The following is a 20578-nucleotide window of genomic DNA, read 5'->3' as shown; positions in this document are numbered from 1 at the left end:
GGGGGTGGCGATGGTACCCTACGCGCACAGATTCGTCGTCCTCCCCCAATTCCAGAGCTTCTTGGAGTGCAAATCCGAATCGGAAAGCGGCGGAGCTCATCGATCTCGCCGGCAAATCGGAAGGAATTCGCCGGAGAGAGAGAGAGAGGGAGGGAGGATATGGCAGGTGCTGGAATGCACCCCTACCACCAGCAATGGGCCCCCGCCACCGCCGCCGCTCCGCCCCCAGCCCCAGCGCCCGCCGTCGCCGCTCCCCCTCCCCCGCCCCACGCCCACCCCTCTCCCATCGCTTCTCACGACGAGGTCTTCTCTCTCTCTCTCTCTCTCCTTGGCGATTTTGCGGTTTTCGCGTTTTCGCCGCTGCGTGCTTTAGCTTTTTGCCCATGCGTGTGTATCGAGGTGCTCGAGATTGAGTGGAAGCAGTCGAACCCTAATTTGAAGTCGGAATCCTTTTTGTCCGACGTTAGCAGCTGTTAAGGATTATGATCTTGTGCTGTGGGGTGATCTCAGTGAAATCTGAAAGCTCAATATGACAGCATTGACTCTTTAATTCTGTTGACGGCCTTTGATCTACGAGCTCTGCTTCTCCTTTGCTAGAAGAGCTGGCGAAGTGATTGGGTGTGTGTGTATGCTATGTGTTTAGGTCCGGACGATCTTCATCACCGGCCTCCCGGACGATGTCAAAGAGAGGGAGCTCCAGAATCTGCTCAGGTGGTTGCCCGGCTACGAGGCGTCGCAAGTGAACTTCAAAGGCGAAAAGCCTATGGGTTTTGCGCTGTTCTCGACGGCTCAGCTCGCGCTTGCCGCTAAGGACACGCTGCAGGTGGGAAGTGGAATCGCGCATTGTGCTGATTGATTATAATTTGCCGGGTGTCCTCTTTGTGTGTGTTATTTTGGCATTCTTTCCCTTTATGGGTGCGTGGACTGATTTTGTCCACGGGGTGGTTAGGATATGGTTTTCGATGCGGAGTCAAAATCCGTCTTACACACCGAGATGGCCAAGAAGAATCTGTTTGTCAAGAGAGGTGAGCTCTAGCATGCCATATTATGATTACTATCTCGAGCTGATATATGCTGTCTCAGATTGCTGTCTGAGACGGTCTTAATTAATGATTACTCAAGTATTTCTCTATCGTTATTTTTATTTTGTCCAGCTTTCTCACTCAGACATTAAATTCGAGATCCAATTTTTGCTAAAACAAAACCTATAAGGGGCAAGTGATGCTCAGAAATTTTATAAGTAAATAGATAACCCTGTCAACAATTTAGTCAGAGGAGACACTCATTAGTTGAACTTGAAGGGAAAGATGTTCGCCGTTATGTTTGGGTTCTGTGCGAGATAACTTCTTTTGTACCGATAACACCTTTGTGGCTTTAGTTGACGTTATTATTCTTTCGATGGAGCTGAAGGATATGAAACATCCAAAGGGGGGGCATTTAGTAATTATTAACTCTTCGTTGTTCTCTCATTCTTTCCAAGCCAGATTACTGTCTGTTTTACTCTAGATAGAGATTAATCCAAGCCAAACGTCAAAAAACCTCGGTCATTGGTAGCCGAAAAGAATTAATTAATTGATTCTCTTTGTAGTTTTTGACTATTAACACCAAGCATGACCATCTATGCAAATAAGCTTGTTTTCTATTTAAAAGACCGAATTTGTGGTAGTTGAATCAAAGGCTGTAGGTAAGCCTATTTAAGGTTAGATTTATGTTAGTTGACCTTATTATTCTTTCGATGGAGCTGAAGGATATGAAACATCCAAAGGGGGGCCATTTACTAATTATTAACTCTTCGTTGTTTTCTAGTCCTTTCCAACCTGGCTGTTTTACTCTAAATAGAGATTAATCCAAGCCAAACATCGAAAAACCTTGGTCATTGGTAGCCACAGAATTAATTAATTGATTCTCTTTGTAGTTTTTTGACTATTAGCACCAAGCATGAACATCTATGCGAACAAGCTTGTTTTCTACCTAAAACATTGAATTTATTGTAGTTGATTCAAAGGCTGTAGGTAAGCGTATTTAAGGTTAAATGAATGGAAAAAAAATTAAAAGGGTCAGACATTTGGCCCTCTAAATAATATATCTTACTTACCTCCCCTCCCTGCTGATTATTGTTGTGTGATCAACAACTGCAACTGAAATTCTTGATTCTGATATCCATTTATATGCAGGAATTGTGGCAGATTCTGGAGTTTACGACCAAAGTAAACGCATGCGAACTGGTGGTGACTATACCCACGCTGGCTATGCCAGTCCCTCTCCATTTCACCCCCCTCCAGCACCTGTTTGGGGACCACATGGGTAATAGATACTTTTTGCCAGTGCTTATGTTTTATAATGGGAAGGAATTGCATGGACGGAAAAAGAGTGAACTAAATGGATGGTTTATAAGAGGCTTGCGCTGCTGTCTATAAGGAAGCACCTTCTGCAGCAGTGTTCTCACCAGATGCTGTTTATGTATCTTAGGTATATGGCTCCCCCTCCTCCTCCACCTTATGATCCATATGCAGCTTATCCTGTATCTGCGGTGCCAATGCCTGCTCCTGCTCCTGTTCCAGCACCTACCAACTATGTGCCTGTACAGGTAGAGATGAATTACTCTACTTTAGTTGTGACATTTGTGAATGTTTGCTATGGCTAATCTTTCATATAGATGTCAACTCGGTTTTTTTCCTCAAATTATGATTTTTTATGAGAACTTAATCAAGCTTGCTTGCATCGTATTGTTATCAACATAATTGAAGTGGTTTTGATGAATTGCAAAGTTGAAATGGTTTCCTCTTTTCTGTACTGCTGAAGTTGATCCGATCATGAAATTGAATAGTTGCATTATGTATGTTGTCATTGAATTTTTTTCGCTCCACTTGTATAAGTTAACTACACTTCAAATGATGTCAACTTGCTAGATACTTTTCCTTGTTTAATAGGTTTCTTGTGCCAGATATTATTTTCTTGATTGTAAATATAGAGCATGCATTAGTTTAGTACACAGACCATCCTGTTGACGTGATATGAGGATGTTCTCCTTGCAAACTTTGTCAACACCTTTTTGAGTCTCTACTCTCATCTTTTTTTTGTAAGGATATTGAGCTAGACGTATGCTCGTAGACCTTTTAAAAATATTATAAGGTCCTTTTCAAGTTGCCACTTTGACAAAACATGCACAAATAATTCCTTGCTTATGTCCCCTTGCCATTTGGGTCATTAGCAATTCTTATTCGCTTTACCTGTGAAGCTTGGGAAATTACTAATTATTCTGGTTAATGGTGCTCATCCTGTCTCTCGACCAATGAGTCTTGTTTGTCTGTTTATCTCTCTCTCTTTCTCTGAGTCTAATCCGTCACTAATAGAATTGGGCAGGGGCACTTCTGTATTTCTGATGATTAATTATCTCGGTTTTTATGCTAGAACAAAGTGGTGGAAAAAGAAAAAAATACGAGTAGGAAAACATTATATGTGCCTCAGTATTTTTTTATCAAGCATTTCTTTTGTTTCCTTTTTGTTTTTTTTTACAACCAATCTAAAGTGTGGCTTTTGTCATGTTTGGTAAATTGTTGGAAAGCCTACATATTCCTTATGATGGTTTTGCAGAACATGAAAGACAATCCCCCATGCAATACCTTGTTTATTGGGAATCTTGGGGAGAATGTGAACGAGGAAGAGCTCAGGGGTCTTTTCTCTGTGTAAGAAGTTTTACCTTTTCATGCTTCCCCTTGCCTATTTAGGACATGGCTGCTGGAGGAACTTCATTTTTCACCAATTTGGAATCTGGTTACACAGGCAACCTGGTTTTAAGCAGATGAAGATCCTTAGGCAGGAAAGACATACGGTTTGCTTCATTGAGTTTGAAGTAAGAATTCTGCTACCATGCTAGTTTCACGTCATTGGATGCTAAGAACATTGTTTATCATGTCTCATGCAACAAATTCATTCATTTGTTTGGGCAGGATGTTAATAGCGCCACAAATGTACATCACAGTTTGCAGGGTGCTGTTATCTCGAGCTCTGGTTCTGTTGGCATGCGAATTCAATATCCTTTTGCGATCTTACTATTGTGAATGGGTTGTTTATTCTTGCCATCCTCTCTTTTTTTCACCTTCGTTGCACTAATAGAACTTTGTTAGCTCAATTTATTCTGAGGATGTAGAAAGACACTGATGCAGATGAACTATCTCCTAGGAACTGTCTTTAGAATTGGGTGTTATCTCCAAAGTTTGCAGCATATGGATTGAACAATTATATCAAGCCTTTAAGTCAACACTCTAGTTTGGAGTTGTGTTCGTGTGGCTGTTTACTGTCATTGTTAATTCGACTGTTTTGAGCAGTTGGCAGGCTTATCCATCAGTATACCTTAAATGACATCTTGATTTCCTGTCTAGCTTTGAATTTAGCAGTTACCGAGATCGTGATTTTTGAACTTCCATTTTATGTGCTCTTTTACTGATAACACATATTGAACACATAATGTCTGTTGTTTTACATTTATTCTTTATATCATCATGGCTTTTTGTGACTTGTCTTGTCATTTCTTTGACACACGATTACATACTCAAAGAACCCATTTGGGAAAAGAAAGGATGCCAGCCAGCTTGTTGCAGCTCCAGGTGCCAATGGAGCTCCACAGACTATGACTTATCAGTAGCTTGAAGGGGACGTACTCTGTTTCTCATGCTCAACAAAATCGAACTGCCTGATCATAGGATGCATCTTGCAGCTGTTCCATGCATCCATTCACCATCAAGTCATGAACATTGGCATCTCTCTCTTCATGTGGATGAGAACACCTAGATAGTTGTATCATTAACATGTCATCTGGCCATGTTATAGTTACTGAAGTCATGCATTTGTTAAGCAGGACATACTTTTGCCTGGATTAGTTTATAGAGGTTGACATATTTATCTGTACGTTTGTCTGGTGCATCAGTCTGCACTATATTTGGTTTATTTGCTTTAGCACCTCAGTTGCCATTCAGTTCATTGACATAAGCAATCACAAAGTCCATCAGTAGATGACATGTCATGCAGATGTAGTGGGCTATTGAAAGCCTAAACATATCATGGACATGGAGATAACGATATTCGGACATTGGAAAAACACCCTCTATCATCTTTAACTGTCTCATAGCATTATTACTCTTGCCATTATAACAACATCAGTCATAGACATATAGCGAGTTGAATATCCTTGTGTCCCAAGCGAGGAAGTCATTACACTGTTTTGGCAGAATTATTCAGAGAATCGAGATTACAAGTTGCTGTGACTTTGGTACAGGCTCGGTAATTAACAAATGAGAAAGCGCCGTACTTCTGAGGAGGTCCAAGCGCTGCAGCTGCTTTTTCTAACAGGTGATTTTGCTTTTAGGCAGGAGTGCTCTTAGATTAGCGTCCCTCCCTTAAGTTGACAGATTCACGGGGCAGATCTTATCTTGAATTTAGAACTGTACAGAAAGTTCTTTCGAGGCATATCTTCAATTTTCGGATAATCGTAGTCATAAGAGCTTTCTGATGTATGAACTTGAAATTTCAAAGTCAGGTGCTGACATGATGCGCTCACTCAATCCTCCAATTTGTTTAATTTGTCTGTTGCAAATTCTATAATTTGGGATATGGCTGATACAAAACATGGGAGCCTTCCCACTAAGCACTATAATACTTATTATGGTTTCTTAGTTAAAGAAATCATTGCAGTAATGGGACGGTTAGCAATAATCATGTCTGAAGAACAAAAAGTTGTTCAGGTTTCGACATTGAGGCTGGATATTGGACGAATTAAGGGACTTTGGAACTGTATGGTCGTGTTTGCTACAAAACTTGTAATATGATAATCATTTCTAGCTTCAGTATCTTGACCTTCGAGATCAAAATCATTGTTGCATTCGCATCGTGCCAGAAAAGCTGGATTAGATACAGAATTTGCTTCTACTCATGCATGCTTGCCTCACATAAGCCCGGAGGTAGTTGTGAGTGATAAAATAGAGAGCAGCATAACCTAACGAGGCAGTTAGATGGCTTCTTTTACTGCTAAGTTGGACTACTTGCAATACTCCTGTGAAAGCCTAGGCGATGTTAAACCCTATTCCTGCATTCGAACTGTATACGGAGCCTGAGAATAGATAAACAGGTGATTCTCTTGTGCATGATCGTCTCTGCGTGAAGCTAATTTGAGTATATGACCTAGTTTCTCAAGTATAACCTTGATCGGTTACGGAAACTGGTGTTCTTTGTATGAAATTCGTGAGTAGTTACACCAGTTGCACCTCATGTGCACGCACTTGTTTCACATTGTTAACTCACAAGAAGCTCGCTTATGAGCATGATCGAAGGGGATCGTGCGCGCACTCGTTTCAATTTGCTTTTCATGGTCAATGCTTCTGCTTAGGCTAGTGCAGATATAAGAGGATCTAGTAGCCAGGCAATGCCTTTTCTTGGGCTACTGCTAATCAAGTAAGTTAGTATGGTCAAGCCAGTGCAAACGCTCGGGGGAGACCTCAGAATATCCCAGAACTAATACCTCGATCCCCATGCAATCACGGGTTGTCATTTGATTCTCATGTCTGATGATTTTTCCGTTAAAGACAGCTACCGCTTAAAAGAAAAGCTGCAAGGACAATCATAACCAAAGAACAAAATGGTCGGGATGTGTGTTTATACAAACCTTAAGACGAACCTTCTGATTCTAAATGGAGTTGATATTTAACATTTTGTAAGTGCATCTCATTGTCTCTTCGAGCTAAAATCGTGTTCATTTTTCCGTAGCCTGGACAACTGGTGCAGGATTGTTGAGGGTGCCAAACAAACGAGTAGTTTAAAGAGCTTCAAAGACAAAGACAAAGGTACCAATCACAGCAACAACAACCATCAAATCCAAAGCCCTCAGGCCAGTGCACAACCTCACTTATCTCATGCTAGAACTTCTCCACGAAAGCATGTTGCACGGTAAGTGAATTGTATGAGTGATTGGTGCAAGCTCCTCCTTTAAACTGTCTATAATTTACCTTTTGAGTCTTGATTTCAGCAAACGATGAGCTCACATTGACCTTGTTGTGCCTCAACTGGCTTGATTCGCACAGTGCTTAATTCCTTTCAAGGAGGTCGAGTATCATTTCCCTTACTCAATTTAATATCTTCTGATTAACCCAAATGAAAAGATGGTAGAAACCCGAATCATCGAACTAAACACAATCACGGAACCCTTCTTTCTACCTTTTCCCTTATCTTTGTCGTGGTGATTGGTGATTGAAGACCATGATAGCAGGTTAGCTCCGAGTTACTCCACTCGATTTAGACATTAATACCCTCATTCTTTTGGTTGCCATTCTTCGATTTGGCTTTAGCACAAGTCACACTAAAATCGGGGATTGCAATACGATCTGGAGCTTAGTATTTACACAGCGGATGCCATTTTGAAGGGTTAAAAAGGGGAAGAAACGGTGTTGTTTTTATCCGCATTAAACGATTCAGTCAAGTAAACGGCCACAAAAGATAGAAAAATCCATATATAAAGCCACGTCATAATTTTCCATCCATCAATTTAGACGGAATTAACACATAAATTTAATTATACCGAAATTACAAGTTTTAGAACTCGATTGCATTATTCGAAAATTTTAAGACTTGCATTTTCGCCTTTAATTTTAGGACTTTTGGTATACCTATCCAAAGCGGGGGAACAAAAAAAAATGCAAAATCCTTGCTCTGTCTACTAGGGTTTAACAGATGCAAAAACCCTGAACCTCTCTCTCTCTCTCTCTCTCTCTCTCTCTCTCTCTCCCTCTTTTTCGTAGCAATCCACAGTTGTCCCCCTCCCCTGCGCGAGCTCTCATGGTATGAATTCGGGCGAGCAATGTTATGGCGATTCCGATGGACATCGCGTCGCTGTGCTCGAATCCACGCCCTTCGGAGCCTCCCCTCCGCGTCCCTCGTCGATCTCCCTCTTCCGTCGCCGGCTCAATCCTCCGTTCGCGGAGCTCGCGCCTCTTCTTCCCGAGAAAATCGCCGTCGAATTCGCCAAGTTTCCGAGAAGAACAGGCCCCTTCTGACGCCCGACGTCGTGTGCTCCGCCCTATCGAGCTGCCCCTCCGATTTGATTGCTCTGAGATTCTTCCTGTGGTGCGCAGAGCAGCCCGGTTATTTTCACGATCGGCGTTCGTTTGATCGCATGGTTGGCGTGGTAGCGCGCCTCGGGGATCGCCACGGGTCCGTGAGCTGCATCGTTGGGGAGCTGGAGAGTATCGGGTGCGCGATAAAGGCGCAGACTTTGCTCCTTCTGTTGAGGATTTACTGGCGTGGAGGATTGTATGAGTCGGTCCTCGAGGCTTTCGAGCAAATGGGGAGGTTCGGTTTCACTCCCAACACGTTCGCGCGCAACGTATTGATGGACGTGCTGTTCAAGATTGGACGGGTTGATGTTGCTCTCGAGGTCTTGAAGCAGACCCAGGTTCCGAACTTTTTATCTTTTAATATTGCGTTGTGTAATTTGTGTAAAGTAGATGAGCCCGGTAAAATAAGGGATGTTGTCAGAAGTATGTTGAAGAGTGGTTTTTATCCCAATATCGCGACGCTTGAGATGGTTTTAAATGCTTTTGTAAAGAAGTGTAGGTTAGTAGAGGCAACTCAAGTGTTGACACTCATGATAACGATGGGCGGTGCTGTATCTGTAAATGCGTGGAGCATCTTAATAAATGGGTTTTGTCGGCTTCAGCGATTTGATATGGCGGGATATTTGTTGGAGAAGATGGGTGAAAGTGGCTGTACCCCTAATGTTGTTACTTACACTACTCTAATAAAAGGATTCATGGAATCCCAGATGGTTAATCGTGCAGTAAAGATATTAAGTGTCATGGAGTCAAAAGGGAATGCTCCTGACTTGGTTCTTTGTAATGTACTCATAGATTGTTTCTGTAAGAATGGGCGGTTTGATGATGCGCTTTGTATTTTCATTAGTCTGTCCGAACGAAATCTGGTACCTGATTCTTACACTATCTGCTCATTGTTGACGACCCTTTGTCGTTCGAGGAGGTTCTCTCTTATGCCCGAGTTAGTGAATGGACTTGACATTGAGGCAGACCTAGTGCTTTATAACTCTCTTTTGAGTTACTTTTGCGAGGCTGGTTTACCATCCCTGGCTGTAGATTTGTATGACGTTATGATCGATAGTGGTTTCACACCAGACAAGTACAGTTTTGTTGGATTGTTGAGCGGACTTTGTGGAGCAAGAAGAATTGATGAAGCACTAAATGTGTATAATGGTATTGTAAGGAGTGGTTCTGATCTTGATGCTCATGTACATACAACCATCATCAATGGTCTAATTAAAGTTGGTAAATGCCATCAAGCAATTAGATTTTTCAGAAAAGCCGTAGAGGAGAAATATGAGGTGGATGTTGTATCCTACACAGTGGCCATTCGTGGGCTTTTTAGGGGTGGTAGAGGTCATGAAGTTACTGCCTTGTATGATGAGATGAAGGGGGTTGGCATATCTCCTGATATGCAAGTGTATAATATGATGGTCTCTGGTTTTTGCAAAGATAAAGATGCCAAAATGGTGACCCAGGTACTGCGCGAAATGGTTGATGGGAGGATATTGTTAAGCAGTAACAATATTAATAGGATATGTAGTTTTCTTTCCAGATCACGTGGTTCACGTTTGGCTTTTGGTCTGTTAATTGAGATGAGAGATTTGGGATTGTTTCCTGCTGAGGAAATTTCATTATGTAGTCATGGACTTGTGCAGGATGCATGTATAGGAGGAGATATACATTCTTTGGTTCCCTTAAGCCTTTCAGAAAGTAATTTGTCTTTAGACGCATCATCCTCTGAGGACATGTCAGACATGGCTGTTTCAGTGGGTTGAGGAATGATTAGTGGACGAAGTACAGAGCTAAAGCGACAGCAACCTGTGATTATTAGTACCGAGGAAAATCTGCTTGTCAATGGTATATATCTTGGGGGATGATATTGAGGTACCTTTCTTCTTTGTGGTTTTTCACTAGTCCAGGATCACATCAGTCTCTCCTATTTTCTACGTGTTTTGGTGATGAACTTAGAAAACTTGGTTAATGCTGTTTAGTTTTGCATATTGGCATTTCCGTAGCAGATAAAAACATCTACAATGTGATGGTGCTATCTGAGAAGGGAGACTTGACAGGGTTGTGTACACTGGAGTGGTTGAAATGGTGTCTTGATCAATCGATAGAAGATTTCCTTGCATAAATTAAGGTGAAAGGGTTGGACGAAGTAATCTGTTGCCATGAAGGTTAGTTATAAAATTTATGGAGATTCTTTTATTTTTTCGTAATTTTCAGTGATTAAGAGTTGGTGTAAATTTTGGACTGGCATGTTGTTGTGCAACTTGTTGACCGAAGCATGACAAGCTAGTTGTTATTTTTTTACTCAAAACTTGTTTGTCATGGATCCTCTTCCACAGCAGTTGTAACTTCCTCCTTGGCTCCAGGTACTTGAGTTTCTGTTGAAATGGTCGGTGCGAGTCATGTGACAATGATATTTGCAATCTACACCTGATTCGACTTCCATCAAGATCCTTTTAGCAGCAATTGATACTTGTAGGAAGATACTTCAGAAAATATCAACTCGTTTTGTGCCAGCCTGATGTTGTGGAGAGATCTGAAGTATCTTTCTCTTCATGTGAAATTGCTTCTGCTGGACTGCAATCTGCTGCAGGTGTTAATGATGCAGAAAATCCTAATATTAATGGAACTTGCGATTTGGTCCATGCAGAGCAACCTCAATTCTGCCCATGTTCTGGTGTTGGAGGTCTTTATTGCCTATCTTCATTGGTATCTTTTCCTTATTTGTTTTCTTGGCGCATCGGAGATGGAGGGGTAATACTTGGAAGTGGTGCGAGGGTCTTGTTCATGGCTAATTTTGAAAAGTTGTTAAGGTTTTCTGCCAGTGTTGATTTACTTCACTGAATGTTGAATTGATTTCTCTTGATATTTCAGGACGAGAGTTGATTGCTCCATGCCGTCGCAAAGAACCCCAAGAGTTCATTGATGTTATGTCTCAATAATTCAGGTCTCGTAAGGTAATTTCTTGTTCCTTCGCGGAAATCTTCCTTCGTAACATGGTGACCTTGTGCTGTGGCTTGGCACATGAAAACTAGAAATGGACTTTATGAGTACCTGCTATGATTCTGCATTTGTTAGTTAGCTAATAGGTTGCATTCCTTAAAGTAATTAATCCAAATTTTTTTATCTGTTTTGCTCACGACTCTTTTCCTACGTGCCAGTAGGGTCTTCCTTTTACACTCAATGTACAGAGAATGCGGGGCGGTTCTCTATTATATGCAGATGCGCTGCCCGATCGCCGGTGGTTGCGATTGACACTCCCATTACTTGCTGCTAGGTATCTCACCCTCATCTTTATAGATTAGCTAGTCCTGTAATTTCTTTTACGATGAGAGAAAGTGGAGCCTTTGAAGCTAGTAATGCATCCACCTTTCTGATTAATAGAGTCGAGCGTGCCGCTCACGACGCCATGGTATAAGCTTCGTTTTGCGGTATCGTAAATTTTGGATTGTATTCTGCAGCCAAAAAAAGAGGAAAAAGAAGAAGAAAACAGAGAGTAGTGAAGCTTACATCTCTACTCTGTAGACATATTGGATGATTATTAGGGGGAGTCCTTTTAGTTTATTTTTGTCTTAATTTATTCGTCAAGACTTTCATTGGCAACAAAGCAGGCAAAGATTTTTATCATCAAAAAGTTGTTATATACCGTCTCACTTGGACATTTTACAAAATTACGATAAAAATGCAGAAAATTACCACGGCTATGTAGCTGGAAAATAACGAAATTACGATAAAAATTCTGATTGATAATATGCAATCTTTCACAAAAATAATGTTAATATATCTAAGAAAATATTAAGTTTATCTTCTCCTATTGAGGGTGATTTTTCTTTACAAGCACGCGTGCTGACTAATAGGGTCATGGTGCCCAATTAATTTCTAAATGCGTCTGGATAATCTTGTCTGTGGGGTGAAGCTGCTTTATAGCCATTTGATTAGTGCGAAACTAACCCTTTTTCAGTTGTTAGTCAAACCAAAGTGGGGACATTTTGATTGATCCTTTTTAACAACCCCATACTTGTTATGCCCCCACCAAAAAAATTAATCCGTGTTAGACTTTTTAACCTCAATTGATTTTCACTTGCCAACATGGCCTAAATTAGGAAGTATTATAAAAAAAAAAGGATGAGTGTATCGGAAACCCTAAAACTTATCATAAAAGTGCAATTTAATCGTAAGATTTTCAAAAAGTACAATGAAATTCTAAAATTTGTCATGAAAGTGCAATCGAGGCTTAAAAATTTCAAAAAGTGCAATCAAGTTCTAAAATATGTATGATTGGTCCAATTAGGCCATTTCATTGATTGCATTTTATGATAGTTTTAGGGCTCGATTGCTTTTTCGTGATAAGTTTTAAGATTGGATAGCATTTTTTTACTCGATTGCATTAAGTTTGAGGATTGGATTGTACCTTTTGAAGTCTTAGGACTCAATTATGTTTTTCTGATAAGTTTTAAGATTTTCAGTGTACTTATTTTAAAAAAAAAAAAAGGTCACGTCGCTTCCTCAATTTGCCGGAACTATCAAATTGCACTTGGCATATCAAATTGCACTCGATAGAAAGGCGTGCAGGACTTGCTTGCATATTTTTAAACAAGCAATTCTTGATTTGCATTTGCGCAAATTATTTATGAACAAAAGAATTTATTACGTACGTAAAGGTTATTTAAGCAAGAAAAACAAGTGCAATGCGAATCAGTAAGGTAAAAACCGAAGAACCCCAATCCCCTTTAATAAAAATGAAAGAACCATTTCAATGAAAAATATTTCATCGCGGGAGAAAGTCTGGCGAAATAGTAGCAAATCGAAAGGGATCAACCTCATTTATTTAATTGTATATTTCTCTTCTCTTATTGTTGGTAAAATACCTATTTGATAACTCTTTTTGGTGTTCTTGTTTATCCCTTTTCGACAACGTAATTTCTCTTTCATCGTCTTAAGTTCTTTGGTTTTGATCGATGATATGCAATTTTCAGCAAAAAGATATTAATATGTCTAACAAAATATTAAATTCATCTTCTCCTAATGTTAGTAAAATACCTAATTGAGCGTGATTTTTCTATACAAGCACGCGTGCTGACTAATAGTAGGGTCATGGTGCACAATTAATTTCAAAATACGTCTGGATTACCTTGTCTAGGGGTGAAGCTGCTTTATAGCCATTTGATTAGTGCAAAACTAACCCCTTTGTCAGTTGTTAGTCAAACCAAAGTTGGGACAATTTTAATTGATCCTTTTTAACAACCCCATCCTTGTTGTTATGCCCCCACCAAAAAAAATTAATCCGTGTTAGACTTTTGAACCTCAATTAATTTTCACTTTCCGACATGGCCTAATTTAAAAAAGTATTATAAAAAAGAAGGATGAGTGGATCGAAAATCTTAAAACTTATCGTGAAAGTGTAATTTAATCCTAAAACTTTCAAAAAGTGCAATGGAATCAAAAAACTTATCACGAAAGTGCAATTGAGGTCTAAAGTTTTCAAAAAGTGCAATCAGGTCCTTGAAATATGTACAATTGGTCCAATTAGGTCATTCCGTTGATTGCACTTTTTGAAAGTTCTAGGACTCGACTGTACTAAATTTTAGGACTTGATTGTATTTTTTTTTAAGTCTTAGGACTTAATTATAATTTTCTGATAAATTTTAAGATTTTCAGTGCACCCATCTAAAGAAAAAAAGTCAGGTCGGACTTTTGCGTGCTGCGTCAGTTTGCCGGAACAGTCAAATTGCACCCGATAGAAAGGCGTGTAGGACTCTTGATTGCATATTTTTAAACACGCAACTCGTGATTCGCATTTCCGCAAATTGATTAAATATGGTCGGTTGCAATTTTCGGCTCTTTTTTGCTGGGACGACGTCATCCTCAGCGTCAGCCCACAGTAAATTACCGCGAGGGATTCGTGCAGCGGATTCCGACAGCGGGGGACACATTGGGTAGATGGATTCCTCGGTGGAATGCTAGGGCCACTCGCAGGTGTATACTCGCGCAGGTACACTCGCTACTTTTTAACGCGCCGCGTGGCCATTGTCGGGATCTAACTTCACCGGGAACTTACAGCCGCCGGTTTCTCTGGTAACTTTTTATTGATAGATTCCTGTTGCTGCTGTGTAGTCTTTCTTGGGGTTTTTTTTTTTACCCTTCAAAATGTAAGATTTTGTATGTGAAATTTTTTTTAAAAATGTGTAATTCCTGAATTTATAAAAAAATTTTTTGAAAAATGCGATTTACATTTAGTTAAGGAAAAATGACACTAAATGTCCATAAACTTTTAACCGATGTGCAATATTGTTATCGAACTTCTAATTCGTTCAATGTGATCCTTAAACTATTCCTACATATTCAATTTAGTCCATCAGCTCCCACAAAATCAAATCAATCCTTCGATACTATGCACATTTTTTATAACCACACTATTGCCCGGATTCTAGAATATCTTTTCATTTTGATCCTATTTCTAAATTTTTGAAATATGAGCTATCATTTTATTACCATTTCGGTCTTTATAAATATTGTCATTGTTCCATTTATTTAAGTATATATTAGCTTATGACGTCTATTATAGAAAGTAGAACGTCATTTGGAGTTGTATCGAGTCCTTTTAGTTTAAGAGTAAATCTTTCCATAAGGAAATCTAAAAACAATATTAATCTACCTATAGATATTCGTATTCGTATTAATCTAAATCTTGTTCCTAATTTCTTAAATAAATAAAATCTCCTCGTTTTTGTGTATAGGAAATTAAAATAGCAAGAATATCAATCCGATACAACTCTAAATGAGGTTCTACTTACTATTATAGAGATCATAAGCTACAATATACTTCAATGGAACTATTATTACACTTATGAAGACCAAATAGGACTAAAATTGAATAGTGTTCTAAAATTCGTGCAGTAGCGCAATTATATAAACTCGTGAATAGTGCCGAAGAACCGATTTAACTTTATTTTGGAATTTGAAGAATTGTATTGAACAAATTGAAAGTTTATGAACTAAATTAAACATCTAGAAAGAGTTTAACGACCACATTGAACGAATTATAAGTTTAAAAATGGCATTGCACATTGAGTCAAAAATTTAAGAACTATTAAGATCATTTCCCGTTAATTAACTTAAGTAGTACTTTAGAAACATTTTATCAACATGATCCGAAAAAAATGATACAAATCGTATGCGCGGTTAAAGTTGGTTACACCCATTTTTCGCATTTTACCATTTGAGGGTACAAAAGAGATAGCCGAAATTCACATCCGTGCTGCATCAGCAAATTCACATATGTGCGTCTAGCACAATGAGGTAGCCTAATTTCACGTGGTGTCAAAAAGACAGGAACCGAACCGGACCGGCCCGTAGGACCGGAGAGAGCTTGCCCATATTCTGTGTGACCCTCTTGGCCACGCGGCCCAACCAGATAGGCAGTGTCCAAGAGGGTGTGTCCAAGCGAGTGGAGGGTAGCACCCCTCTGCATCCTCCTTGGTCAGTGTGAACCTCTGTTACCTTTGGATTATGGTCAAGTACGGCGTCAAATTTGCAGTCTTTTTGTAGTGGACGAGGGTGCGCGAGCTTCGCCTTTGGGAAACGACAAAGAAGGTTGAACTGAAAGGCCATGTCCAAAAGCAGAACACTTTCGAGGAAAGGTAAACTGAAATCCGACAGCGACAGGGAGAACTTTTGTTTCCCAGAACCGCCATTGAAGTTGCAGAGAGAGAGAGAGAGAGAGAGAGAGAGAGAGAGAGAGAGAGAGCTAGCTTATTTTATTTCAATGGCAGAAACGCGGGCCTTACCTAATTGCCACTTTTTGGGCTTGGGTTATCGGGCACTATGGTTCGATGGCGTTGCGCCAAGATCTTGAAATATTATATGCATAAAACGAAGACGCGAAGAAATTTCTCGATTCGCTTTTTCTGCAGAGATAATGGAAGTTGAACTGCGAGTGCGCAAAAGAAAGAAGTGTTCTTCTGCATGTTGAAAACCAAGCGTCATTTCGTGGGAGTGCTGAGTAACTAACTAACTACCTTCGAATGAGAATGGTTCGAAAAAGTCAATTTTTCACGGACTACGGTACAGATGCAGAAGCTGAGAGAAATGGGACCAGCAGCGACTTTTGTGCCTCTTCGCTACCAGCATTAAAATCCGAACTTTGCAGTTGTTTCTCCTATATCTATTGCCTCCCCCCCTACCGATATACCGTCTCTCTCTCTCTCTCTCTCTCTGTCCTCTCTCAACCCTGCATTGCTAGAAACTTTCTTTAAGTAGGGGGAGGAGGACAGGGTAAAGCTATTCCAAGCGAGAATTCAGGAGCTGGGTCTTCTCAGAAAGCTGCGGCTAGCATCCGGGTGAGTTCCTCAAAGTTCCTCTACAAGACTCTCATCTCTTCTCGAATGATGGAGCTCGTTCTCGCCCGTTTCTTCCTTTTACTTTGCTTCTCTGTTCCGGCACTCACCGTCTCTTCTTTGAGCCCCGATGGCCTCCCTCCACTACGCTCGCTCATGGCTCACTGGACTAACGTGCCCTTCGCTATAAGCTCTAGCTGGAACTCCTCTGATCCCACCCCCTGTAAGTGGGTCGGTGTAGAGTGTGACTCTGCTCACAATGTGGTCTCTCTGAACCTCTCGAGCTATGGGCTTTCGGGTCGTGTAGGACCTGAAATCGGGTACTTGACCCACTTGAATGTCCTCGATTTTAGTGACAACAATTTCACCGGTGAGATTCCGTCTCAGTTGGGAAATTGTACCCATCTTCAATACTTGGACATGTCCCAAAATGGGTTCACTGGGGAAATTAAGGACGACTTGAGCAGGCTTCGGAATTTGAGCTCCTTGCGCTTGTACTCGAACTCGCTGGCCGGCGAGATACCTGAGTCATTGTTTCGAATTCCAAGTCTAGAGTATTTGTACCTGTACTCGAACAATTTGAGTGGTTCCATTCCTAAGACCGTTGGCGATATGAGAGAGGTCTCGGCTCTTTGGTTGTATGATAATCATTTGTCAGGTGCCATTCCCGATTCTATTGGAAATTGTAGTAAATTACAAGAACTCATTTTGACTGGGAATGAGCTCGTAGGAGTTTTGCCGCGAACCCTTGGTGCTCTGGATAACCTCGTTTATTTAGATGTTAGTGGGAATAACTTTGAAGGGAAGATCCCTTTGGGTTCAGGCCGTTGCGAGAATTTGGACACTCTGGTCTTGTCATTCAACAATTTCAACGGGGGTCTTCCACTGGAATTGGGCAATTGCAGCAATCTAACTACTTTAGCCGCCGTAAGTGCCAACTTGACCGGAAACATACCGTCTACGTTAGGCCAGCTAGAGAGACTCTCTTTTCTCTATCTCTCTGAGAATCAATTGTCCGGAGAATTGCCTCCTGAACTTGGCAAGTGCAAGTCCTTGAAAAGCTTGCAAGTGTACTCGAACCAACTTGAAGGGGATATCCCTCAGGAAATCGGCGACATCAGTGAGCTAGAAGATCTCCAGTTGTTTGAGAATCGCTTGAGCGGTGAGATTCCACTTAGCATCTGGAAGATTCCATCCCTGAAGAACCTTTTGATCTATAACAATTCTCTCTCAGGAGAGCTACCACTGGAGATAACCGAGCTCAAGAACTTGAAGAACGTTTCTTTGTTCAATAACCATTTCTCTGGAGTCATCCCTCAGAGTTTGGGTATTAATAGTAGTTTACTGGCGTTGGATTTCATTAATAACAAGTTCACTGGCCCGATGCCGCCCCATCTGTGCTGGGGAAGGAAATTGGAAGTGATGAATCTCGGTGTGAATCAACTTCAAGGTAGCATACCCTCTGATGTAGGAAGCTGTTCGAGTCTGAGGAGGTTGATCCTAAAAGAAAATAACTTTACCGGGGTCTTGACAGAATTTTCAAGGATACCTAACCTTTTGCTGATGGATATCAGCAAAAACAGCATCAGTGGGAGCATCCCCTCTAGCTTGGCTAACTGTAGCAATCTTACCACCATCAACTTGTCCACGAACAAACTCACAGGATTTCTACCTCCGGAGCTAGGGTACCTTACAAACCTTGTCATGCTAAATCTCTCTCACAACAATCTGGAAGGTCCTTTGCCATCTGAGCTGTCACGCTGTAAAAGATTGGAAACTTTTGACGTTGGGTTCAATCTATTGAATGGTTCACTTCCGTCAAGTTTGAGGAATTGGACAAGTTTGTCAACACTCATTTTGACGAAAAACCGTTTCGACGGAGGCATTCCACTTTTTTTGATGGACCTCGGAAAGTTGTTAGAGCTACAAATGGGCGGGAATTTGTTAGGAGGTGAAATTCCCTCTTCGATTGGATCACTGAAGAGTCTAACGTATGCTTTGGATCTAAGCGATAACAGATTAATGGGGAAACTTCCTTCAGAAATTGGGAACTTGATCGTGCTCCAGAGGCTGGATATATCAAACAATAATCTTTCTGGAAGTTTAGCAGTCCTCGAAGAACTTGATTCGTTAATTGAGCTAAATGTCTCATATAATCTCTTCACAGGTCCGATACCAAACCTGATCCATTTGAACTCAACTGTGTCTTCTTTTTTGGGAAACTCTGGTCTATGTGTCAGATGTCGTCCATCTGGTTCAGTTACTTGCTCCGGGAGTGGTGGTCTCAGTCCTTGTGACAGTCCAAGAGACCGGAAAAACCTAACAACAGGTGCAACTGTCTTGATAGCTCTGGCTTCTTCTCTATTTTCTGTTTTTGTGATTGTTGGATTAGTTTTCCTGGTTACTTCGCGCAGAAGGAGACACCAGGAAAATGAGATCTCTGTTCAAGATGGCTCGACTTCTCTGCTAAATAAAGTGATGGAAGCTACTGAAAAGCTCAACCAGAGGTATATTATTGGCAGAGGAGCCCATGGAGTCGTTTTCAAAGCTTCTTTAAGTCCAGACAAAGTTTACGCACTGAAGAAGCTTGCATTTGGAGCATATAAAGGAGGGAAATCAAGCATAATTAGAGAAATCCAAACGATGAGAACCTTGAGGCACCGGAACTTGGTCAAATTGGAAGATTTTTGGCTGCGAAAGGATTATGGCTTCCTTTTGTATCGCTACATGGAGAATGGAAGCCTGCATGATGTTTTACATGAGAAATGTCCCCGACTGTCCCTAGAATGGAATGTCCGGTACAAGATAGCAGTTGGAACTGCTCATGGGCTGGCGTATCTCCACTTTGATTGCAATCCTGCCGTGATTCATCGGGACATCAAGCCACAAAACATACTCCTTGATTCAGATATGGAGCCCCACATATCGGATTTTGGTATCGCCAAGCTTCTCGATCATTCTGCTTCTGCTACACCTTCCATGGCCGTTGCGGGAACGGTTGGGTACATGGCACCCGGTATCTTCTGTTTCTTTCTTCCTTCTGGTCTTCATTTGTATTGTTCTTTTTACGGTGCACTAATTTTGGATGTCTCTAATTTTCATGTCAGAAAACGCGTTCATGACGAAAATGAGCAGGGAATCTGATGTGTACAGTTACGGGGTGGTTCTGCTCGAGCTGCTAACGAGGCAAAAAGCGGTGGATCCCTCATTTACCGACTCAGACCTTGTAGGTTGGGTGAGGTCGGTTTGGAATAATAGCACACAGGATATCAATCAGATCATCGATCCGAGCCTCGCAGAAGAATTTCTGGATACCAATATCATGGAACAAGTTGCTGAGGTGCTTTTGGTTGCTTTGAGGTGTATCGAAAAGGAGCCGAGCAGGAGACCTAACATGATGGATGTTGTTAACCAACTATTGAAAGCAAATGTACCCAAGAGAAACAAAGGTAGCTCAGTTTAATGTGGTAGATTTTGGTTTTTCAGATTCATGTAATCTTGCGTTTTGATAGAAGCCGGTAAGACGATGCAACAAATGATGGACGTCGGCACGTTGTCGAGGAAATAAAATTTAGCAAAACAGATTCTCATCGATCCTCTCCCTTTTATCCACATCTCTCATTTTATCCCTCAGAAAATTCAAGGCGATATTCAAAATAATGATCGAATAATGGAATCTGTTGACGAGCGATACTTTTATTTTGTTCATCAGTCGATATTAAACTCATAAAATCAATTTAACATTTTAATGTATTAGCATCAAGAAGCATGAAACTATCTTAGCATCTCAAAGGGGTGTAAGTCAGCCTGCTGCTTCTCTTTTGAATTATTCATCGACCTTTGCCATCGAAATCAAAACAATATTTTAGTTTGGACATATTGAAGAACTATGCATCCGTTGGCGTCTTTATAGGTCCAAGGTACTCAGCAGATGAGTTCAAGATTGAAAGAGTTGCTCCCAATCCCAAACAGTTAACTTTTATAGTCAACAAAAAGTGGTACCACGTCATACCCTGCAAACGTTGAAAGAGTCTGGGTACCTTGGAACTGTGATAATTAGCAGATGAGTTGGAGGTTCTTGCTTGATTATCGATCCAGATGCGCAAATCAAGCTTCCTGTTAACAAGAAGATTCACTTCGTTCGACAACAAA

General features: G+C 40.8%; 3 protein-coding genes across 8 annotated transcripts; all 3 read left to right on the top strand.

Annotated features, from left to right (window-relative positions):
- Positions 1 to 5578, top strand: LOC115681727 (uncharacterized). The gene is made up of 9 exons (XM_056311741.1): positions 1 to 303; positions 644 to 823; positions 950 to 1025; positions 2175 to 2304; positions 2470 to 2587; positions 3595 to 3686; positions 3784 to 3853; positions 3951 to 4036; positions 4552 to 5578. Exons 1-9 carry the CDS (start codon positions 160 to 162, stop codon positions 4643 to 4645), a joined length of 990 nt encoding a protein of 329 aa, XP_056167716.1. The 5' UTR covers positions 1 to 159; the 3' UTR covers positions 4646 to 5578.
- Positions 5579 to 7755: 2177 nt separating this feature from the next.
- Positions 7756 to 11654, top strand: LOC115681754 (putative pentatricopeptide repeat-containing protein At1g16830). Of its 6 annotated transcripts, none has more exons than XM_056311872.1 (5): positions 7756 to 9965; positions 10100 to 10258; positions 10457 to 10860; positions 10965 to 11047; positions 11252 to 11654. In XM_056311872.1, the coding sequence occupies exon 1, from the start codon at positions 7847 to 7849 to the stop codon at positions 9854 to 9856; it is 2010 nt and encodes a 669-aa protein (XP_056167847.1). In that variant the 5' UTR covers positions 7756 to 7846; the 3' UTR covers positions 9857 to 9965; positions 10100 to 10258; positions 10457 to 10860; positions 10965 to 11047; positions 11252 to 11654. The 6 variants fall into 6 exon arrangements, with proteins under 6 accessions (XP_056167847.1, XP_056167849.1, XP_056167848.1 ...); XM_056311874.1 differs by having other exon boundaries at positions 10097 to 10258; positions 10457 to 10776; XM_056311873.1 differs by having other exon boundaries at positions 10097 to 10258; positions 10457 to 10844.
- A 4661-nt stretch (positions 11655 to 16315) lies between these two features.
- On the top strand, positions 16316 to 20018 carry LOC115681611 (receptor-like protein kinase). The gene is made up of 2 exons (XM_030605606.2): positions 16316 to 19442; positions 19534 to 20018. Exons 1-2 carry the CDS (start codon positions 16475 to 16477, stop codon positions 19887 to 19889), a joined length of 3324 nt encoding a protein of 1107 aa, XP_030461466.1. The 5' UTR covers positions 16316 to 16474; the 3' UTR covers positions 19890 to 20018.
- Positions 20019 to 20578: the final 560 nt, after the last annotated feature.

Source organism: Syzygium oleosum, unplaced genomic scaffold, assembly GCF_021117445.2.
Source record: "Syzygium oleosum isolate NSW1041296 unplaced genomic scaffold, Sole_v2.1 Sole_v2.05, whole genome shotgun sequence".
NCBI lineage: Eukaryota > Viridiplantae > Streptophyta > Magnoliopsida > Myrtales > Myrtaceae > Syzygium > Syzygium oleosum.
The sequence above is the reverse complement of the archived record's forward strand: the minus strand, read 5'-3'. Positions and strand labels throughout refer to the sequence as shown.